We start from the raw sequence: 16831 nt of genomic DNA on the forward strand, positions 1-16831 counted from the left end.
TGGAGATACTAGGTAGATTGATTTCCCTAAACCAGGCTAACAACTGTGTGTGTGTGTGTGTGTTTATATGGAGATGCGGGTGGGATATTTGTTAAGAAATAATTTGACAAACATTGTCTTTCAAGTTATTTACAACTCTAGGAATTCTCCATCTTTCTTTATAAGAAGCTTCCTTAATACTAGTGTACACCAGTGGTCAGAAAAATCTTTCCTTTAAAGGGCCAGTTGGTGAATATATTAGGCTTCCTGTACCATATGATATGGTCTCTGTCCCAACTGCTTAGCTCTGCCTTTGTAGTGAGAAAGCACCATAGACAATATGTAAACAAGGGCCTCCCTGGTGGCGCAGCGGTTGAGCGCTGGGTTGCAAAGCTGCCCGCAGCCTCTGCAGCGCCGGTTCGATCCCTGGCTGCTCCCCGGCCCACATGGCGCGCAGACCTCTCCTGCCGCCCACTGCTCCCCTCAGCAGTGTACCTCCATCCTTCTGCCTGCTCTGCTCCCCGCTCTGGCTCTGGTGAATTCTCTCACCCTTCTGCGCTTCTGACAGTACCCAGTGCTTGTATAAAAATAAATAAATCTTTAAAAAAAATGTAAACAAATAGGCACAGCTGTGTTCCAATACAACTTTATTTACAAAAAGGAGCAGTAGACTGTATTTGACTTTCAGCTAATACTTTGCCAAGCTCTAGTGCAGATGGTGAAAAGGCCAAGGAATCCCCTACTTGTGTTGGAGAGGTTGGAGGCCCCTTTGGCTCCAGGCAAAGGAATCGCAGTGCCATTAATTACCAGATTAATTTTTTCTCTCTTAGAAAAAAAAAAATTGATCCTTTGAACTCTAAAAGTAGACTACCTTATCTTATTGTGATAAGAATGAAGGCAACCATATTTTCCCCTAGGAAAGTCAGAAGAGTATAGGTCTACTCATTCATTCATTTTATTGGATTGTGATTCCCGATGGGGATGGGGTATTTGTAGAATGAGGAGAAAAAAATCTTTAGAACTTCCCGACCCTAACTCTTGGAACCTTTAAAAGTCTTTGGAGGGCCTCCCTGGTGGCACAGCGGTTGAGTGCTGGGTTGCAAAGCTGCCCGCAGCCTCTGCAGCGCCGGTTCAATCCTCAGCCACCAGGTGAGAGTCCCACATGGCGCGCAGACCTCTCCTGCCGCCCGCTGCTCCCCTCAGCAGTGTGTTTCGTCAGTCTGCCTGCTCTGCTCTCCGCTCTGACTCTGGTGAATTCTCTCACCCTCCCGCGCTTCTGACTGTACCCAGTGCTTGTATAAATGAATAAATAAATCTTTAAAAAAAAAAAAGTCTTGGGCCTCCCTGGTGGTGCAGCGGTTGAGTGCTGGGTTGCGAAGCTGCCCGCAGCCTCTGCAGCACTGGTTCGATCCCCGGCTGCTCCCCAGAGGAGGGTCCCACATGGCGCGCAGACCTCTCCTGCCGCCCGCTGCTCCCCTCAGCAGTGTACTTCGGTCCTTCTGCCTGCTCTGCTCCCTGCTCTGGCTCTGGTGAATTCTCTCACCCTCCCGCGCTTCTGACTGTACCCAGTGCTTGTATAAATAAATAAATAAAAATAAATAAATCTTAAAAAAAAAAAAAAAAGTCTTTGGAGAGTGAAAACTTCAGGGGTAACTAGAATTGTGATGTCATTGCTGTGACAATAATGTCAGAATTTATAAGGGCTCCTTGAAATGAGGCTGACCAGAATCAGAAGTGACTGGAAATGGCTTCTTAACAAATACTACAACAAAACCAGGAGCCTTATGCTAGTCACTGTCAATGGTAAGGCCCCTGCTGCAGCCTATAGTGGAAGATGGCTAGGATAGTGAGGACTTGTGTAAGGATGAACTCTTTAGATCTTTCTCAGTGGGAAGATTTTGCTTAAGAGAAGAACATGGGGACCTAGGGACTGACAGAGGCTTTTTTTGTTAACTGGGATATTGGGTATTCATAACTCGATCCATTCAACCTGATTGGTACTCAACTCTTGGTTCTTGTTATCACTTTGTGGGTTTTGTGTTGTGGGCCTTCTGGAACCTCTTAGAAGTCATCTCAACTAAGACATTTCTTTAAGATAAAGAGGCATTTCTTTAAAATAGCATTTAACATAACAGAAGTAAAGCTGTCAAATCAATCCATCTTTTTAGGAAGACTCTTAGGAAATAGAGGGTTGATATCCTCTGAAAAAGTAGTTTCTCCCAAGCTGATGGAACTCAGACTAACCCTGCAATTCATTACACCCTTCTAGAAAGACAAGACAGAAGGGAAATGGCAGCCATTGAGGTGTTTTCTCCATGAGGGCAGGAAGAAGGGATTAGATGGCATGGCCAGGCCAGCAGAGCCCAGCACTAGGCAAAAATGTGGAGACCTAGGTCGCAGTTGAGGAGAAACATGAGGGGAGAGACTGTCTGGCTCTGTTTGAAGATACAGGGAAAGGAAACTTCCTCCTCACTCTAGTACACTGTGTGAATCTGGTGGTGGTGACTGAGAGAATGAAGTGTAGGTTTTTTGGTGCTTATTACTCAAAATCATATTTAAATATAAACACAATACTGTACACCCTCAAAAATGTTTCAATGCTTTTTAAAAAAATCTTTAATAGGCTGTGGTAAATGAAGACACCCAAGGTAATGTGAGTCAGCTCCAAGCTGAAGTGAAGAGGCTCAAAGAACAACTGGCTCAGCTTAGTTCAGGACAGATCCTGTCAGAAGGCTTTCTGACCAGAGGTAAGATGGGCACAATGGCCTTTATCTTGAGGAAGACCATGTGTGGATGCTAGTATGGAATCCTCTGATGAGAGGCCCAGCATAATTCAGTGACCTGAAATTCTCCATAGGTGTCGCTGTTTATTTCACAGTACAAGGTACTGTAACCAGAAAAAATACCATAGATGCTGAATTCTGTGAGATACGGAGGGAAGGGACATGGGAATAGTTTTGAATTATCCGTCCCTATTAAATGTTAAGAGATACTAATAAATTTCATTGAAATTTTCTTCCAAGATTCTGTCATATCCTATGTAATCCATGCATGTTTACTAACTAGACTCAGCAAGACTTAACTTTTCTTCAAAGCACAGCTGAATGGATTCATTTGAAAATCATGATGTGGTGGTAACAGTCTGAGTCTTTAGATTGAGGTTGAGGGCTATTTTAGCTCTTTCCTTGGTTTTAAATTTGAGAGCTGAACATCTTCTTTTTCCCCTTTCCCTTTCTTTCTTACTGAATCAGACAAAGATGAGACTAATTACGTGAAGTATTTCCAGGAGGCAATGTTATTCTTTATGAAATCTGAACAGGAAAAGAAGGTAGGAAACTGAATTATTACAAAGGGGATTCAAGACATTTATTTTTTTGTGCTGTGCTTTTCTGCATGAAATAAATGGCACAGGTAAATAAAACAAAGGAAGGCTATGAAAACTCTACTTTGCCTTTGAAATTAAAGATGAAGTTAGTATTTGTTTCTTGGTTTATGAAAATTTAGGGAAGCTAAATTATTTTTTATGTTTAACCAAAATATGAATTTCTTAAGTCTCTGGTAGAAAAAGTAACCCAATTAGAAGACCTCACCCTCAAAAAAGAAAAATTTATTCAATCTAATAAAATGATTGTGAAGTTTCGAGAGGACCAAATAATGCGCCTAGAGAAGCTCCACAAGGAGTCTCGGGGGAGTTTTCTGCCTGAGGAACAGGATCGTTTGCTGTCAGAGCTCAGAGATGAGATTCAAACTCTGAGAGAGCAGGTGAGTACATGACATTTGCTGTGATTCTAAAAATAAATTCAAGACATATAATGTGTCTCTCAAGTTTTGTAGTTTAGTGCAATGGAAAGTGTTTTAAAAGATTGCTGCTGACATTGTGACTGTGTTATTCCATCACCACCCCCCTACCACCCCCAGCACCCCACCGTGGGCAGTTAGGAGTGTCTAAATCACTAGTCTCTACAGTTGAGTCCTTTAAAGTTTTTTGTTTTCCCTCTTTTCCTGGGGAGGATAGAGAGCTAATACAGACTCATTAAAAAGCAAAGATAATCTGTTACCAGCTTTCGTATATCTTTCAGATATTTTTATGTGTATTCAAATAATATGGATATTTTTACTGTTATTCCTTCTGTGCACAAAGGCAGGTTACATACACTCTTTTTTGCACCTTTCCTTTTCTTTTAATGTATCCTGGTCCTTTAAGAGTGCCCTTATTCTTTTCTATGTGTTAATTTGACAGTATCCTTTGCATACAGAGTCTGCCTTAATATACACCCTTGTGTTCATCTCCATAGGTACCTTGGGTGAAAGTTTCAAGAGTACAGACCCATAGGTGTGATAAGGGGATTGTAGGATGCGTACATATTCAGTCTGATCACAATGTCAAGTTGCTTCCATGGGGCTTGCAAAAGGCTGCCACCAGCAGTGCGTGCCAGTACATGCTATTTCCTAGTGGCTTTTCAGAAAGACTTGTTCATTGGTGAAATGTATATAGATAACTCTGTAATTCTTCTGTGTCATAGGTAGAGCACCACCCCAGAGTTGCAAAGTATGCAATGGAAAATCATTCCCTGAGGGAGGAGAACAGAAGGTTGAGATTATTAGAGCATGTGAAAAGAGCCGAAGAAATAGATGCCCAGACCATTGCAATACTAGAAAAAGTTTTCTCCGAAGTCTCTGGCAGAGAGAAAAGTGACAAAAGTAAGCAAAGGCTGTTGTATTATATGTCTTGTAGGGGGGGCTGTTTTAATGGGGATTTATATTGCCTTGCAGGTAAACTCTTCATTTTAGCTTCGACCTGATGTGCTAATTTCTTGCATGCTTTTCTTTTTATGTTATCAGTGGCATTTTCTAATTTTTTTTCTAAAATCAGAGCAGTAAATTTACATAGGCTAGTAGCTATAACAAGGAAGTATATTATATTTTACACATATTATATATGTGGTATATAATGTATGTTGTCAAATACCTCATTATATTTTGCCTTGTTGATAATGGGGATTGGCTCAGAAAACAGTGTAATTTCCCTGTTTTCATGTGTGAAATAAAAAGTGCTTAACTAACCAGCACGTGAGTGGATGTAGAATTGAAATGTTCACTTACCTGAGCAATGAGAAGGGTATCCCGAGGCTCCTGCACAGTGTCCTGGTCTTGGTGTGGAATGTTCAGTGAGCTGTTGTTCTGCATTATTGCCACGAGGTTACTTGTTTTACTCTGAAAAGCGCTGTAGTTAGTATTCTCTCTAATTTGCAGGCTTGGCTGCTGTTATTAATGGTAACTGTATTTCATCCCACTCTTAGAGTAAATATTTTTTTAATTTTATTTAATTCTTTATTTTTAATTGCGGTAATATTGGAGTACCCCCATCAGGTATTACCACTGTAGTGCACCCACCACTAACCCATGTTCTACCACCAAAGACCATTGTGCTTCCTTCCCTCTTGTTCTTACCCCTCCCCCAGGCCCTCATCCCTCTTAAAGCTGCAGTTATGTAGTCAGCTTCGAAGGGTTGGTTTTTAAGCTTGTCTTTATCTGACTGTTAGTTACTTTATTATTCCATATATGTGACACCATCCAGTATTTATCTTTCTCCTTCTGACTTCATTTAGCATTATCCCTTCAAGCTCCATCCACGTTGCTGCAAATGGCAGCAATTTTGATTTCCCTTTTCCAAATCTTCCATTCTGTTATAATTTAATAAAGAATAAAATTCATAGTACTGGGATTGTGGAGAGACAGAAGATTTTATTGGGGTTATTTTTTCTCTTGAGACTTAAACTTTTAGGCACAAAATTAAGCTCAGGTTTTTCTGTATTACTTAAGCCTTTTTCCCCTATAGTGCTATGTATTTTGTTGCCCACTTTGGCATCAATAATATCTTACAGCCTTCAGAAGATCCTAATGATAATTTCTGAATCCCACCATCTTGTAATTATATACATTAGTCTCTAAACAACCTTTGCTATTTATTTTTCCCCCCATTGATACTCAGTGCATCTTTCTTCGACGTATTCTTCTAAGCAATCCCTGAAAATGTTTTCTACCAACTTCTTTAAACTTGCTGCTTTGCAGTTTGTTCCCTTTTCCAATAATTGGCTATTGCCTTTAGTGCTAGCACTAACTCTACAAGAGGCAGCTATTGCTGTGTCTCCCTTCTGTGCTGTGCTTCAGTCATTATTTACTGTCTCTTTTCATGGAAACCCTATGGAAAGAGCATTGTCTTGAATATGCTTCTCTGTCCTGTGATGTCCCGACCCGCGGGATTCAGAGGCACGAAAAGAGAAGGGCTGAGGATTGAAATGAGGGGCTTGAGACAACTTGACGCTAGCGTTTGCTTCTTTATATTTCCTTTATCCTTTAAACCAGGCAATGAGACCCTCACCCGTAACAGGGGTAACACAAATAAAACTGTACAGAGGGTTACAAGGTATGTGAGCAATTAACAAAAGTGTGTCTATCCCTTTTTACATTAGAGCTGTCTGCTGACCAAGCACAAAAAGTCCATTCTGCAAATGTCCATTCATATATTACTGTGTTGACAACGCAGAAGCAACACCGGCAGCTAAATTGTCCATAGTGTCCGTACTTACAGCAGCTTGAGTAACAGCAATGGTGGCAGCAGCCGCAGCCGCGGCCACTGCTATTGAAACGGCAACAATAGCTACAGTGATGCTAAAATCACGTCTCCTCCTAGGTAGAACAGGGGAAAGGTGTGCAGAAACATCGACGGGCATGACTAAAATAGAAGGTAGACGAACGATCACCGCTCTCTCCGCACTCCGGGCCCAGGAGGCAGAGAGGGGGCAGGTCTCCGCTGAACAGTTCAACACAGTGGCATTTCCTGCATTATTGGGGAGGACAAAAAAGAAGGGAGGGGACAGACAGCAGTAGACATACTCTATAATCTATTATTCTGAATACTAACAGATTGTTCAATGGTAGAACTAATGTTCACAGAATAAGTGCCATTAAATAATTTCACCTCACCCTGGCCCAACAGGGCACTATCCAATGGCTTGGAAGCTAGACCAATAGTAAGATTAGTGGCAAATACTTGCGGAAAAGTGGAATCATGACGATCAATGAGGAGCAAAAAAGGCAGCTGATGCACAATCGCCCATCGTACTAACATCTGGGACGCTTGTGTCATCAAGGTTAGCAGGGTCAGGTATATTGACAAACCGAACCAATCGAGCAGGAACCCATCGGGGTGCTTCTGCATCCTGTGGGAAAAGACAAATGCTGCCTGGCAGCTGTATTAATACTGGTGCGGGTGGTTGCCATTCATTATTGACCTGATCCTTCCATCTCACTTGCAGCATCGTGACCTGCCGAGGGTCTGGCGACCAGTGCCGATCAGCAGCTGACCGCCCCTGGGTATCTTGGGTCAAAAAATTAAGGGTAAAGAGAGCTGTAGTCAAACGGTCCCTGGAGGAGTGTTCTCCCCCTGTTTGTTTTAAAAGCATAGTTTTCAGAGAACCATGAGCACATTCAACTATACCCTGCCCCTGCGGGTTGTATGGAATTCCCGTTTTGTGCACAATGCGATGGACCACACAAAAGGAGGCAAAAGCCTTACTGGTATAACCAGGACCGTTATCTGTCTTAATGACACGTGGGCGGCCCATACCGCAAACGCTTGTAGCAAATGTGAGCGGACATCAGAAGTCTTTTCACCACAATGTGGGGAGGCGAAAAGAAAACCAGAGAATGTGTCAATGGAGACATGGACCAGGCTCTGTCGTCCAAAAGAGGGTACATGAGTCACATCGGTTTGCCAAATATGGTTAGGGAGGATGCCCCGGGGGTTAACTCCTGGGGGAGGCACAGCTGCTGGAGCAAAAGGTGCACACTTGTGACAGGCACGAACAATGTCACTAGCTTGACGACGAGTCAACCTGTAACGACCCTTAAGTGACGTGGCGTTGGTGTGCAAGACTACATGTTCTTTCATAGCACTCTGAAGTGCTGGACAAATTAGACGTCCCCTAGTAAGAGAATCAGCTGCGGCATTGCCAGCCGCTAAAGGTCCTGGCAATGGAAGATGACCTCTGATGTGACCCACAAAAAGGTGATGAGTTCTCTTACGAATCAGTGTTTGCAACTGATGAAGGAAGGGTGCAATGGAGCTATGAACAGAAATATGAGCAACAGTTTCCAAAACATTTAAAGCATGTACCAAATATTTGCTGTCAGAATACAAATTGATAGGTTCTTGTGAGTAGGTCTCGAGAGCCGAGAGGACGGCGGTCGCCTCAACGACTTGGGCCGAACCACTGGGCACCAAGACCACCTTCCGATCCCCTTCAGAGACAAAAGAAGCTGTACCATTACTGGATCCATCTATAAACACTGTCCGCGCCCCTGCAATAGGTTCAGTAACGAGGATTCTGGGGAAACAGACTGGATGATTTTGTAAAAATTTACATAAAGGGCTGCTGGGATAATGCCAATCAAAAAGTACTGAAGTGGTAAAATAAAGGATACTCCATGTTTCATCGTGGCGTATTAACCACTGAATTTGTTTTGTTATAGGGGAGAATCACCGCTCGCGGGTGAGTACCTAAAAGATGTAGGCTAGAGTCCAGAGCTGTTTGTACAATTCTGGCAACCGAATGAAAATAAGGCTCTAAGACTCGTTTTGGACAGATGTTAAGATGGATCCAATAAACGGGACCATCTTGCCATATAAGTGCTGTGGGAGTAAGGTTACTACAAAATACCAAGACATCAAAAGGGCAAGAGACAGACAACCTATTTAAAGTCACCTGGGCTAGAGCCTTTTCGACTCTAGTAATCGCTTCACGAGCTTCCTTCGTATGACTCTAGGAGAAGCAGGGTCTGCTTCTCCTTTCAGCATGTCGAAAAGAGGCTTCAGCTCTCCCGATGTAATAGAGAGCGAAGAGCGTATCCATGCTAGATCGCCGCATAAGCGTTGGAAATCATGCAAGGTGCGAAGGTGAGCTACTGCCAATTTTGGTACTGCTGGAGCATAACTGCCTTTACTCAAATGGTATCCTAAATACTGAAAAGGCTCAGCCATTTGTAACTTCTCAGGAGCAATCTTTAGACCTGACATCAGTAAATGATTCTCCAGGTCCTGGAAACAGGCATACAGCAGGTCAGACGTGGGAGCTGCCAGTAACAAATCATCCATATAATGATATACATGCACTTGCGAATGTTTGACTCTAACAGGAGCAATAGCTCTGGAGACATAAATTTGACAGATGGTGGGACTGTTTGCCATACCCTGAGGAAGGCATACCCATTGATATCTATCATATGGGGCAGCAGCATTAATGGCCGGGATAGAAAATGCAAAGCATTTGGAATCTTGATCATGTAATGGAATAGTGAAAAAACAATCCTTAAGATCTAGGATCAAGATATAATGATCTCGCGGAATGGCACTTGGAGAGGGAATGCCAGGTTGCACTGGTCCCATAATCTCCATAGTTGCATTCACTGCCCTAAGGTCCTGTAATAGTCTCCATTTTGCAGACTTCTTTTTGATAACAAAGATGGGAGTATTCCAGGGGGAGGTAGACGGGACCATGTGTTCGGACTGTAGCTGTTCTTCTACTAACATTCTTGTGGCCTCTAACTTCTCTTTCGGCAGGGGCCACTGTGGTACCCACACAGGTGTGTCAGATTTCCAGGTGATAGGAATGGGCATGGGTGGAGGCCTAATCACAGCGGCCCCTAGAAAAAAGGGTAACCGAGCCCTCGTTTATCCCCTGCTTCCCTCGTCACTTCTTGTAGATTAAAAGAGGGAGGCCCTTGCTGTTGTTTATCCAAACCTTGTCCAGGCACGTAGCCCTGCTTAACCATCATTTGGCCAGCTGGACTATCCGTGACTAATGAAGCTCCCATCTCCACCAGAACATCTCATCCCCAGAGGTTCATGGGGATTCTGGGGAGGACATAAGGTTGAAATTGCCCACTATGGCCCTCATTGTCTCTCCAGCAGAGCACAGTAGTACTCCTGGAAGGATTTTGGGATATTCCCAGACCCTGCAAGGAGGTGTAAGCGGTAGCCACAGGCCACTGTGAAGGCCAATGCTCCTTGGATATAATGGAAGTGTCTGCCCCAGTATCCAAAAGGCCCTTAAATGTTCTGCCATTAATTATCAATTCAATTAGAGGCCTCTTACCTAATGTCAGAGCCAAATTCACAACAGGGTTACCTGAAGAGCCAAAACCTTCAGCACCGCGAGTTACACGGTGGACTTTTCCGTCACTGGCTAATCTTGGTAATGGTATAATTTGAGCTATTCTGTCACCAGGGGATATAGAAATAACTCCACGAGCAACAGACGCAAGAATCTTAATTTCTCCAGTGTAATCAGTATCAACGAGGCCTGGGATGACCTGAAGGCCTTTAAGGGCACTGGAGCTGCGGCCAATTATTAGTCCCACAATTCCATCGGGGAGGGGACCATACTGGCCCGTAGGTAAACATTGCACTCCCATGTTAGCAGTAAGAACAGTATATGCGGAGACACTCAAATCGAATCCACCACTTCCTGGAGAGGTGCGGAAGAGGTCAGAGAAAAACTTTGCCTTATTTGGGGATTGCTCTGAACTGCCCCTATAATTGGCTGAGAGGGTCGCCGGGGCTGCGCCCTCCCCCACGCGTTTCCCGGCTGTCCTCCCATACGGGGGTCAGCGAATTTCCCTGATAATCTGTCTTAGACCGACCCTCGTTTGCCCAATGACTGCCCTTTTGGCACCGTAGACAAATGCCTGGTTTCTTTTGAGGGTTAGCAATTCGTGGTGCCGTAGCACCCCCGCTCCGCCCCAAAAACTGGCAGGAGGCCTTTATATGCCCTTGCTGACCACAAGCGAAACAGACACGGTTTTGGGGTCCAGTTACTGGACCACGCAAGGCCTGAGCGATCACCGCACCGGTAACTTGCGCTTCACAAATATCTTTACAAAGTCTTACATAATCATCCAAACTAGCCCTAGCTTTCTAGGGTCTAATAGCTTCCTGACACCATTTATTAGCATTTTCAAATGCAAGCTGTTTAACTATTGGTAGGGAGGCATCAGTGTTACCTAGAATTCTGCCAGCTGCAGTCATCAATCTTGCTAGGAACTCCGCATAAGGTTCTGTCAACCCTTGAATGACCTTTGTTAATTGAATGTCGGCTCCTCCTCTATCGCCTATTGCCTTCCAGGCTGACCGTCCAGCTGCTGCAACTTGGGCAAATACAGCCGGATCGTAATCCTTTTGTTGGTCATTACTATCATATTGCCCTTCTTCTGCTAACATATCCTTGTTTCTAACCGGAAATCCAGCATCAGCATTGAGTTTAGCTGTATAGGTGCAGTTCTCTAAAAATATACCTTTCCATACCAAATAATCCCCTGGGGAAGTCACTGCTCTGACTAGCGCCTTCCAATCATTAGGAGTCAGATTCGTGCCGATCCAGCTATCCAATAAGGTATGCGTAAAAGTACTCTGGAGGCCATACTGAGTAACTGCCTCCTTCAAAGCCTTCAAATCTTTAAAAGATGTGGAGACATGTACTCTAGTACGCACCCCCTGAGGATCTGTCCCTTCCACGACTGGATAAGCATAATTAGGGGCCTGGGAAGCCAGAACTCTTTCCACCATAGAGCACAGTCTTTCCATTAATGGAAGATCAACCCTGTCGAGTGTTCTAGGAGGTGGCTCCCCAGGTGTTTTCCATCTCCTTTTACGCTTCCCTGCCTTATAACAACCGAGGCCTTTCTCCTCCTGTTCCTCGTCTCCTCCCGACTCATCAGTAGAATCATCTGGAGAAGGGGCTGTTGTTATTTTTTGAGTAGAGGAAGGAGGACTTACCGATGTAGAACTCTTAATGGAACTTCTATCTTCTTCCTCCGTTTGTCTCGCTGTCCTGACGGCCTCAGTGGCTGAGTGGCAGCAGTGCCACCGGCATTAAGAGCATCTCCCACCACTCTCCAGACCGTCAAAGTAGTGCCAGGAAGAGACTCAAGGCCATATAATTGCTGATGCAAGACAATATCTCCTTTCACCTTATTCCAATTGTCACTGTCGACCTGATCCTGCTTCAGAAACCATTTACTAGTGATACTAAGGGTCTCTTCAAATCCTTTAAGAATTTTTCTACTGAGAGGAACCCCAAACTCTTTTAGGAGAGCTTCCAGGGAAATAACTAACTGCCCCTTGGACATTGAATTGCCCATGATCCCAGCTACCTTACCTTACTTTACTTTACTTGCCCGCTCACCACAGCTGGTCCTTCAGCGGTTCCTTCGTTCTTTTTCGTGCCCCGCGCTGAGCGCCACCTGTCCCGACCCACGGGATTCGGAGGCATGAAAAGAGAAGGGCTGAGGATTGAAATGAGGGGCTTGAGACAACTTGACGCTAGCGTTTGCTTCTTTATTTTTCCTTTATCCTTTTCCTACTTTTCCATGTCTTTCTTTTCCCTGTCTTTCTTACTTCCCTGGACTTCTCTCTGCTCCTCGCAGTAACCCTTGCCATATCTCCTTACAGTCTCCTCGCAGTCCTTTCTCTCCCGGTTCCCTTCTTATACCCTGGTCGCTCCTCCCATCGTGCCTCTCAGTCTCGCGTGATTTACAGGAGAACGCAGGGGTTTCTCCGAAGGCGAAACAGTAAATCGAAACCTAATTCATCGAGCACATGTGCAACATGGCGCATGCTCCAGGTGGCTCCGGACACTGTGACTTCTCAGTTTCTCAAAAACAACATCTAATATTCTGATTGACAGTGTTGTGTCTTTCCTCTCTTGGGTTATAGGCTCTTATATTTTAGGATCCACCTTCCAACCTGTTTCTCAGTTTTTTCTCCTTGTGCTTCAAAATAGATACCTGGCAGAGAACTTAGAAAATGTACTATGTTATTTTTCTTTCAAAGATCAAGTTGTTTCCTTATTACCCGATCAGCCGGTATATTCTCCTAAAACTCTGAAAGAGTCAAGTTCATTAGCAAACACTGAGAAGCTAAAAGCACAATTCCTACAAAGTCAGAAAGAGAGGAATAATTTAAAGCAAGAATATGAAGAATTCAAAGAACTAAGTAGGTAAAGTATCAATGCACATTTGTGCTTACCTATTTTAATATCTTAGTGTTGATTTGTTTTAGTGTTTAACATTGACAATTTAATTGAGCATTTTGCTTTAAATATTAAATTCTCAAGTAGAAACTAATTTGTTTAGACATGAAGAAAAAGGGCTGGCTTCTAGCTCTTTAAAAATGTATGTAGGGCCTCCCCTGGTGGCACAGTGGTTGAGCGGTGGGTTGCGAGGCTGCTTGCAGCCTCTGCAGCTCCAGTTTGATCCCTGGCCACTGGTGAAGGTTCCACAAAAAAAAAAAAAAAAAAACCAACAATGTATGTAATGAGCTAGATGATACAAAAGTTTTAAGTAATATATTGAGATGAGCATTGAACGTCCATATAAATTCTTTATCTGGCCACCAATTTAAATCTCTGTGATGACTTTAGTCATAATTTTTAGAAGCTACTTGAGGCTCTTTTTGTAAAAGAAAGATTAACCACATTCATATTATAACTAAAAACCTACCCTAAAATATAAGGATGTGTTTATTTTAATAATAACATATCATGTATGACATTAATCATGGGACTATTTGGGGTTTTGAATGGGTGCTCTATCATTTACTCGTTGAGTATCTTCATTAGTTCTCAACTTTTTTTTTTTTAAAGATTGAATGATTGATTGATACATACATACATACAAGCACTGGGTACAGTCAGAAGCGCGGGAGGGTGAGAGAATTCACCAGAGCCAGAGCGGGGAGCAGAGCAGGCAGAAGGACCCAAGTACACTGCCGAGGGGAGCAGCAGGCGGCAGGAGAGGTCTGCACGCCATGTGGGACCCTCCTCTGGTGGCCGGGGAGCAGCCGGGAATCGAACTGGCGCTGCAGAGGCTGCGGGCAGCTTCGCAACCCAGCGCTCAACTGCTGCGCCACCAGGGAGGCCCAGTTCTCAATTTCTAAGCTGTATTTTGCCCAACTGCAAAATGAGAGTAATAATTTGCAATTATCTCTGATTTAAAGAGAACTTTCAAGTTAATGTGAGAGTGTAAACTATAAAGTACATATATGTAACATTACTTAATACCCAAAATACTTGATTTTATTATATCTTAGGAAAAGGCAACTAGAATTAGAATCAGAGCTTCAGTCTTTGCATAAAGCCAACCTTAATCTTGAAAATCTTTTGGAAGCAACAAAAGTCTGTAAGCGGCAGGAAGTTTCTCAGCTGAACAAAATCCATGCTGAAACAATTAAGGTAGGTATCTGAAGTGTATCAGTGCTGTCTCATTTTGTTAGGAATGGAGAGATTGCATACTTCATCTCCAAATACAGTCTCCAAATACAGATCAAATCTCCTGTAGACAGTTTAACCCCGGATGACACCTGTCCTAGTGTTCTGATATTCTGTTATTTCTAGGAGACTTTTAAAAGTAATTTTCATTTGTTTGAATAGGTAATGTCACATGACAGGAAGTTTTAAAGGTATAGAGTATACTGCGTGAGTCTCTTTCCTTCTGTTGTCCTTCCCCCTGACTGACCAAAACCCTCTTTGGAAGTAGTCGGTGTCACCAAGTATTTTTGTTTTCCTTATTTTCTTATTTTACATAAACATTAGAGGATTATACACATCATTCTACAACTGAGCTCTTTGGTTTTTGAAACATAGTGATACATTAGAGTTTGTCCTCAATCTGAATTAGGGGGAAAAAGAACTTTCTCTCCTTTTTTTGTTTTTGTTACTTTGTTCGTTTTGACAGCTGCATATTATCTGTTACATGACCATATCACAATTATTTCATCCTGGAGAATGCTATTTTTTCCCTCATGAAACTAGACTTCTACTTGTTTTTTTTTTTTTTTTTTTAAAGATAGCCTTTAAAAATGTGCAGGTATTTATTTTTAAATACTTGGCAGAGCATCACCCAATGTTTTATAGTCTGTGTCAGTATCCCTTTATTATAGTAGAATTATAGCTTTCACTTATGACTGAGTGAACAAGACTAAAGGGATTAAAGAGTTTGTCAAGAGTAGCATAGCAATTCAGATGTTTTGTTGTTCACTTTTAATTATATGATTATTTTATGATTGTATTCTCCTTGTTTAAAAGAAATAGACATGCATTTGCAAGTTCAGTTTAAAGTTCCATTTGAGCATCTCTGCCACTCTGGGTCTAATCCTTCATCTTCCATCCCCAGGGATAATTTATTAGCAATTTGGGAATTCTTTCTCTTGGCATTTTTGAGCAGTAAATATTCATGGACTGAGAAGATTATATAGAGTTGTTTCATAGCTTATTTTTTTGTTTTGCTTTGCTTTTAAAAAATAGATGGAGTTGTCTTCCTTATTTTATCCAGCAATAGTAGGATTTTCTTAGTTCAGGGACATGCCTTGGGTCTTTCAACATTAGGAACTCTACCTCCTTTTAAATCTAGGCTTCTGTGTATTGGATGACCTGAGGTTTGTTAGGTGGTTTCTAGTACAAACACTCTTGGGGTAGATTCTTGAAGTGTGGACTCAGGCCTTGTCAGCATTGGAGTTAGGGGGCACCATGTGCATTTTCAGCCCAGAGGCACTCAGTCCCCAGGACGCACATCTTTTCATATGTTTGTTGGCGATTTGTATACCCTTTTCTATGGGAGAAAAAAGCCCATTTTTCCTATTAATTTTTTTCTTCTGTAGATTTTAAATGTTACATATCCTGCCAGTATATTCTACCATCAGATTGTCATCTTTGTGATTCTTTTGTTACATAAAAGTTTGAAGATTTTGATACAGCAAGGCTGATGGATTTTTTAATCCTCATAATCCCTATACATTTTTAAGGTCCAAAAATCTCAAGATCAATTATATATTGTTTTATAATTTCATTGTAATTGAGGTGTTTAATGCATCTCTTTTACTTTTTAATGGTATGCCATGAGGATTTATCTTTTATTTTTAATAAGCCATGTTTTCCCCACTAATTTCATATTTCCACATAAAAATGTTTTATTTCTGGTCTTTGTGTTTTTCAGTTTGACTGTTCACAGGTCAATAATGCACTTTTTAATGACCATACCCTTATAATGTTTTTTTATATTGCTCAGAGGAGTCTTCCAAGTTTGTTCTCTTTCTTATTGCTCTCTTCTTGCATTCATTCTTTCTGTAAAGTTTGAAATTAGCTTATCAACTTTCATTTTTAAAAGATCCTGTTGGAGTTTTGCTTGAGATTGTATTGTATTAACAGATTCATTTCTACTTCGTCATTTCTGTGTGCCTCCATAGGAAAAGGACCCTTCCTTTCTTTTGATGAAAAGCATTTTGATTTTGTCCTACTTACATGATTATTAAATGCATTTTTTAAAATGTGTGCTGATATTGTTTTTTTAAATAATTTTGTACTGCAGATTATAACTACGCCAACCAAAGCTTGTCAACTTTGGTCTCGACCAGTTTCCAAACTAAGCCCTGAAATGGGAAGATTTGATTCTGTATGCACTTCGAATTATGGCAAATTAGATAATGATATCTTAAATGAGCCAGTGCCACCTGAGATGAGTGAACAAGCTTTTGAGGCCATTTCTGAAGAACTTAGAATGGTGCAGGTAAGATTTAGGTTTAGAAAAAAATACATGTTTATTTAAGCAGTTTTTTCTTTCATCATTTTAAGGCTATAATTTGTAGTTTTCAAACTCTTTTAGTATTAAAATCATCTTTTATGAATAGGTATGTAAAGGTTCCTGGCTTGGAAACCAGCTCACTCTTGTTCTTTTAATTTACTCTGGGATCTTTTCCAAGTCACTCTCCAATCTCCTTGGGCTTGGTTCTCTTGCTATA

The 16831-nt window shown here is 42.0% G+C and overlaps 1 protein-coding gene across 3 annotated transcripts in view; it reads left to right on the forward strand.

Annotated features, from left to right (window-relative positions):
* The window catches only part of KIF15 (kinesin family member 15), a 59237-nt gene that overhangs the window by 16402 nt on the left and 26004 nt on the right, over nucleotides 1-16831 (forward strand). For all 3 annotated transcript variants that reach the window (XR_008551186.1, XM_037527533.2, XM_054693549.1), the window contains 7 exons: nucleotides 2603-2726; nucleotides 3231-3307; nucleotides 3532-3741; nucleotides 4503-4680; nucleotides 12872-13037; nucleotides 14129-14270; nucleotides 16402-16599. Coding sequence is in view for 2 of the 3 variants with exons in the window: in XM_037527533.2 (XP_037383430.1) it covers nucleotides 2603-2726; nucleotides 3231-3307; nucleotides 3532-3741; nucleotides 4503-4680; nucleotides 12872-13037; nucleotides 14129-14270; nucleotides 16402-16599 (1095 nt within the window). In the remaining variant the exon portion in view is untranslated. The remainder of the gene's footprint in view (nucleotides 1-2602; nucleotides 2727-3230; nucleotides 3308-3531; nucleotides 3742-4502; nucleotides 4681-12871; nucleotides 13038-14128; nucleotides 14271-16401; nucleotides 16600-16831) is intronic.

Source organism: Talpa occidentalis, unplaced genomic scaffold (genome assembly GCF_014898055.3).
Source record: "Talpa occidentalis isolate TD23 unplaced genomic scaffold, MPIMG_talOcc4v2.1 talOcc4.10, whole genome shotgun sequence".
In the NCBI taxonomy this organism is placed as follows: domain Eukaryota; kingdom Metazoa; phylum Chordata; class Mammalia; order Eulipotyphla; family Talpidae; genus Talpa; species Talpa occidentalis.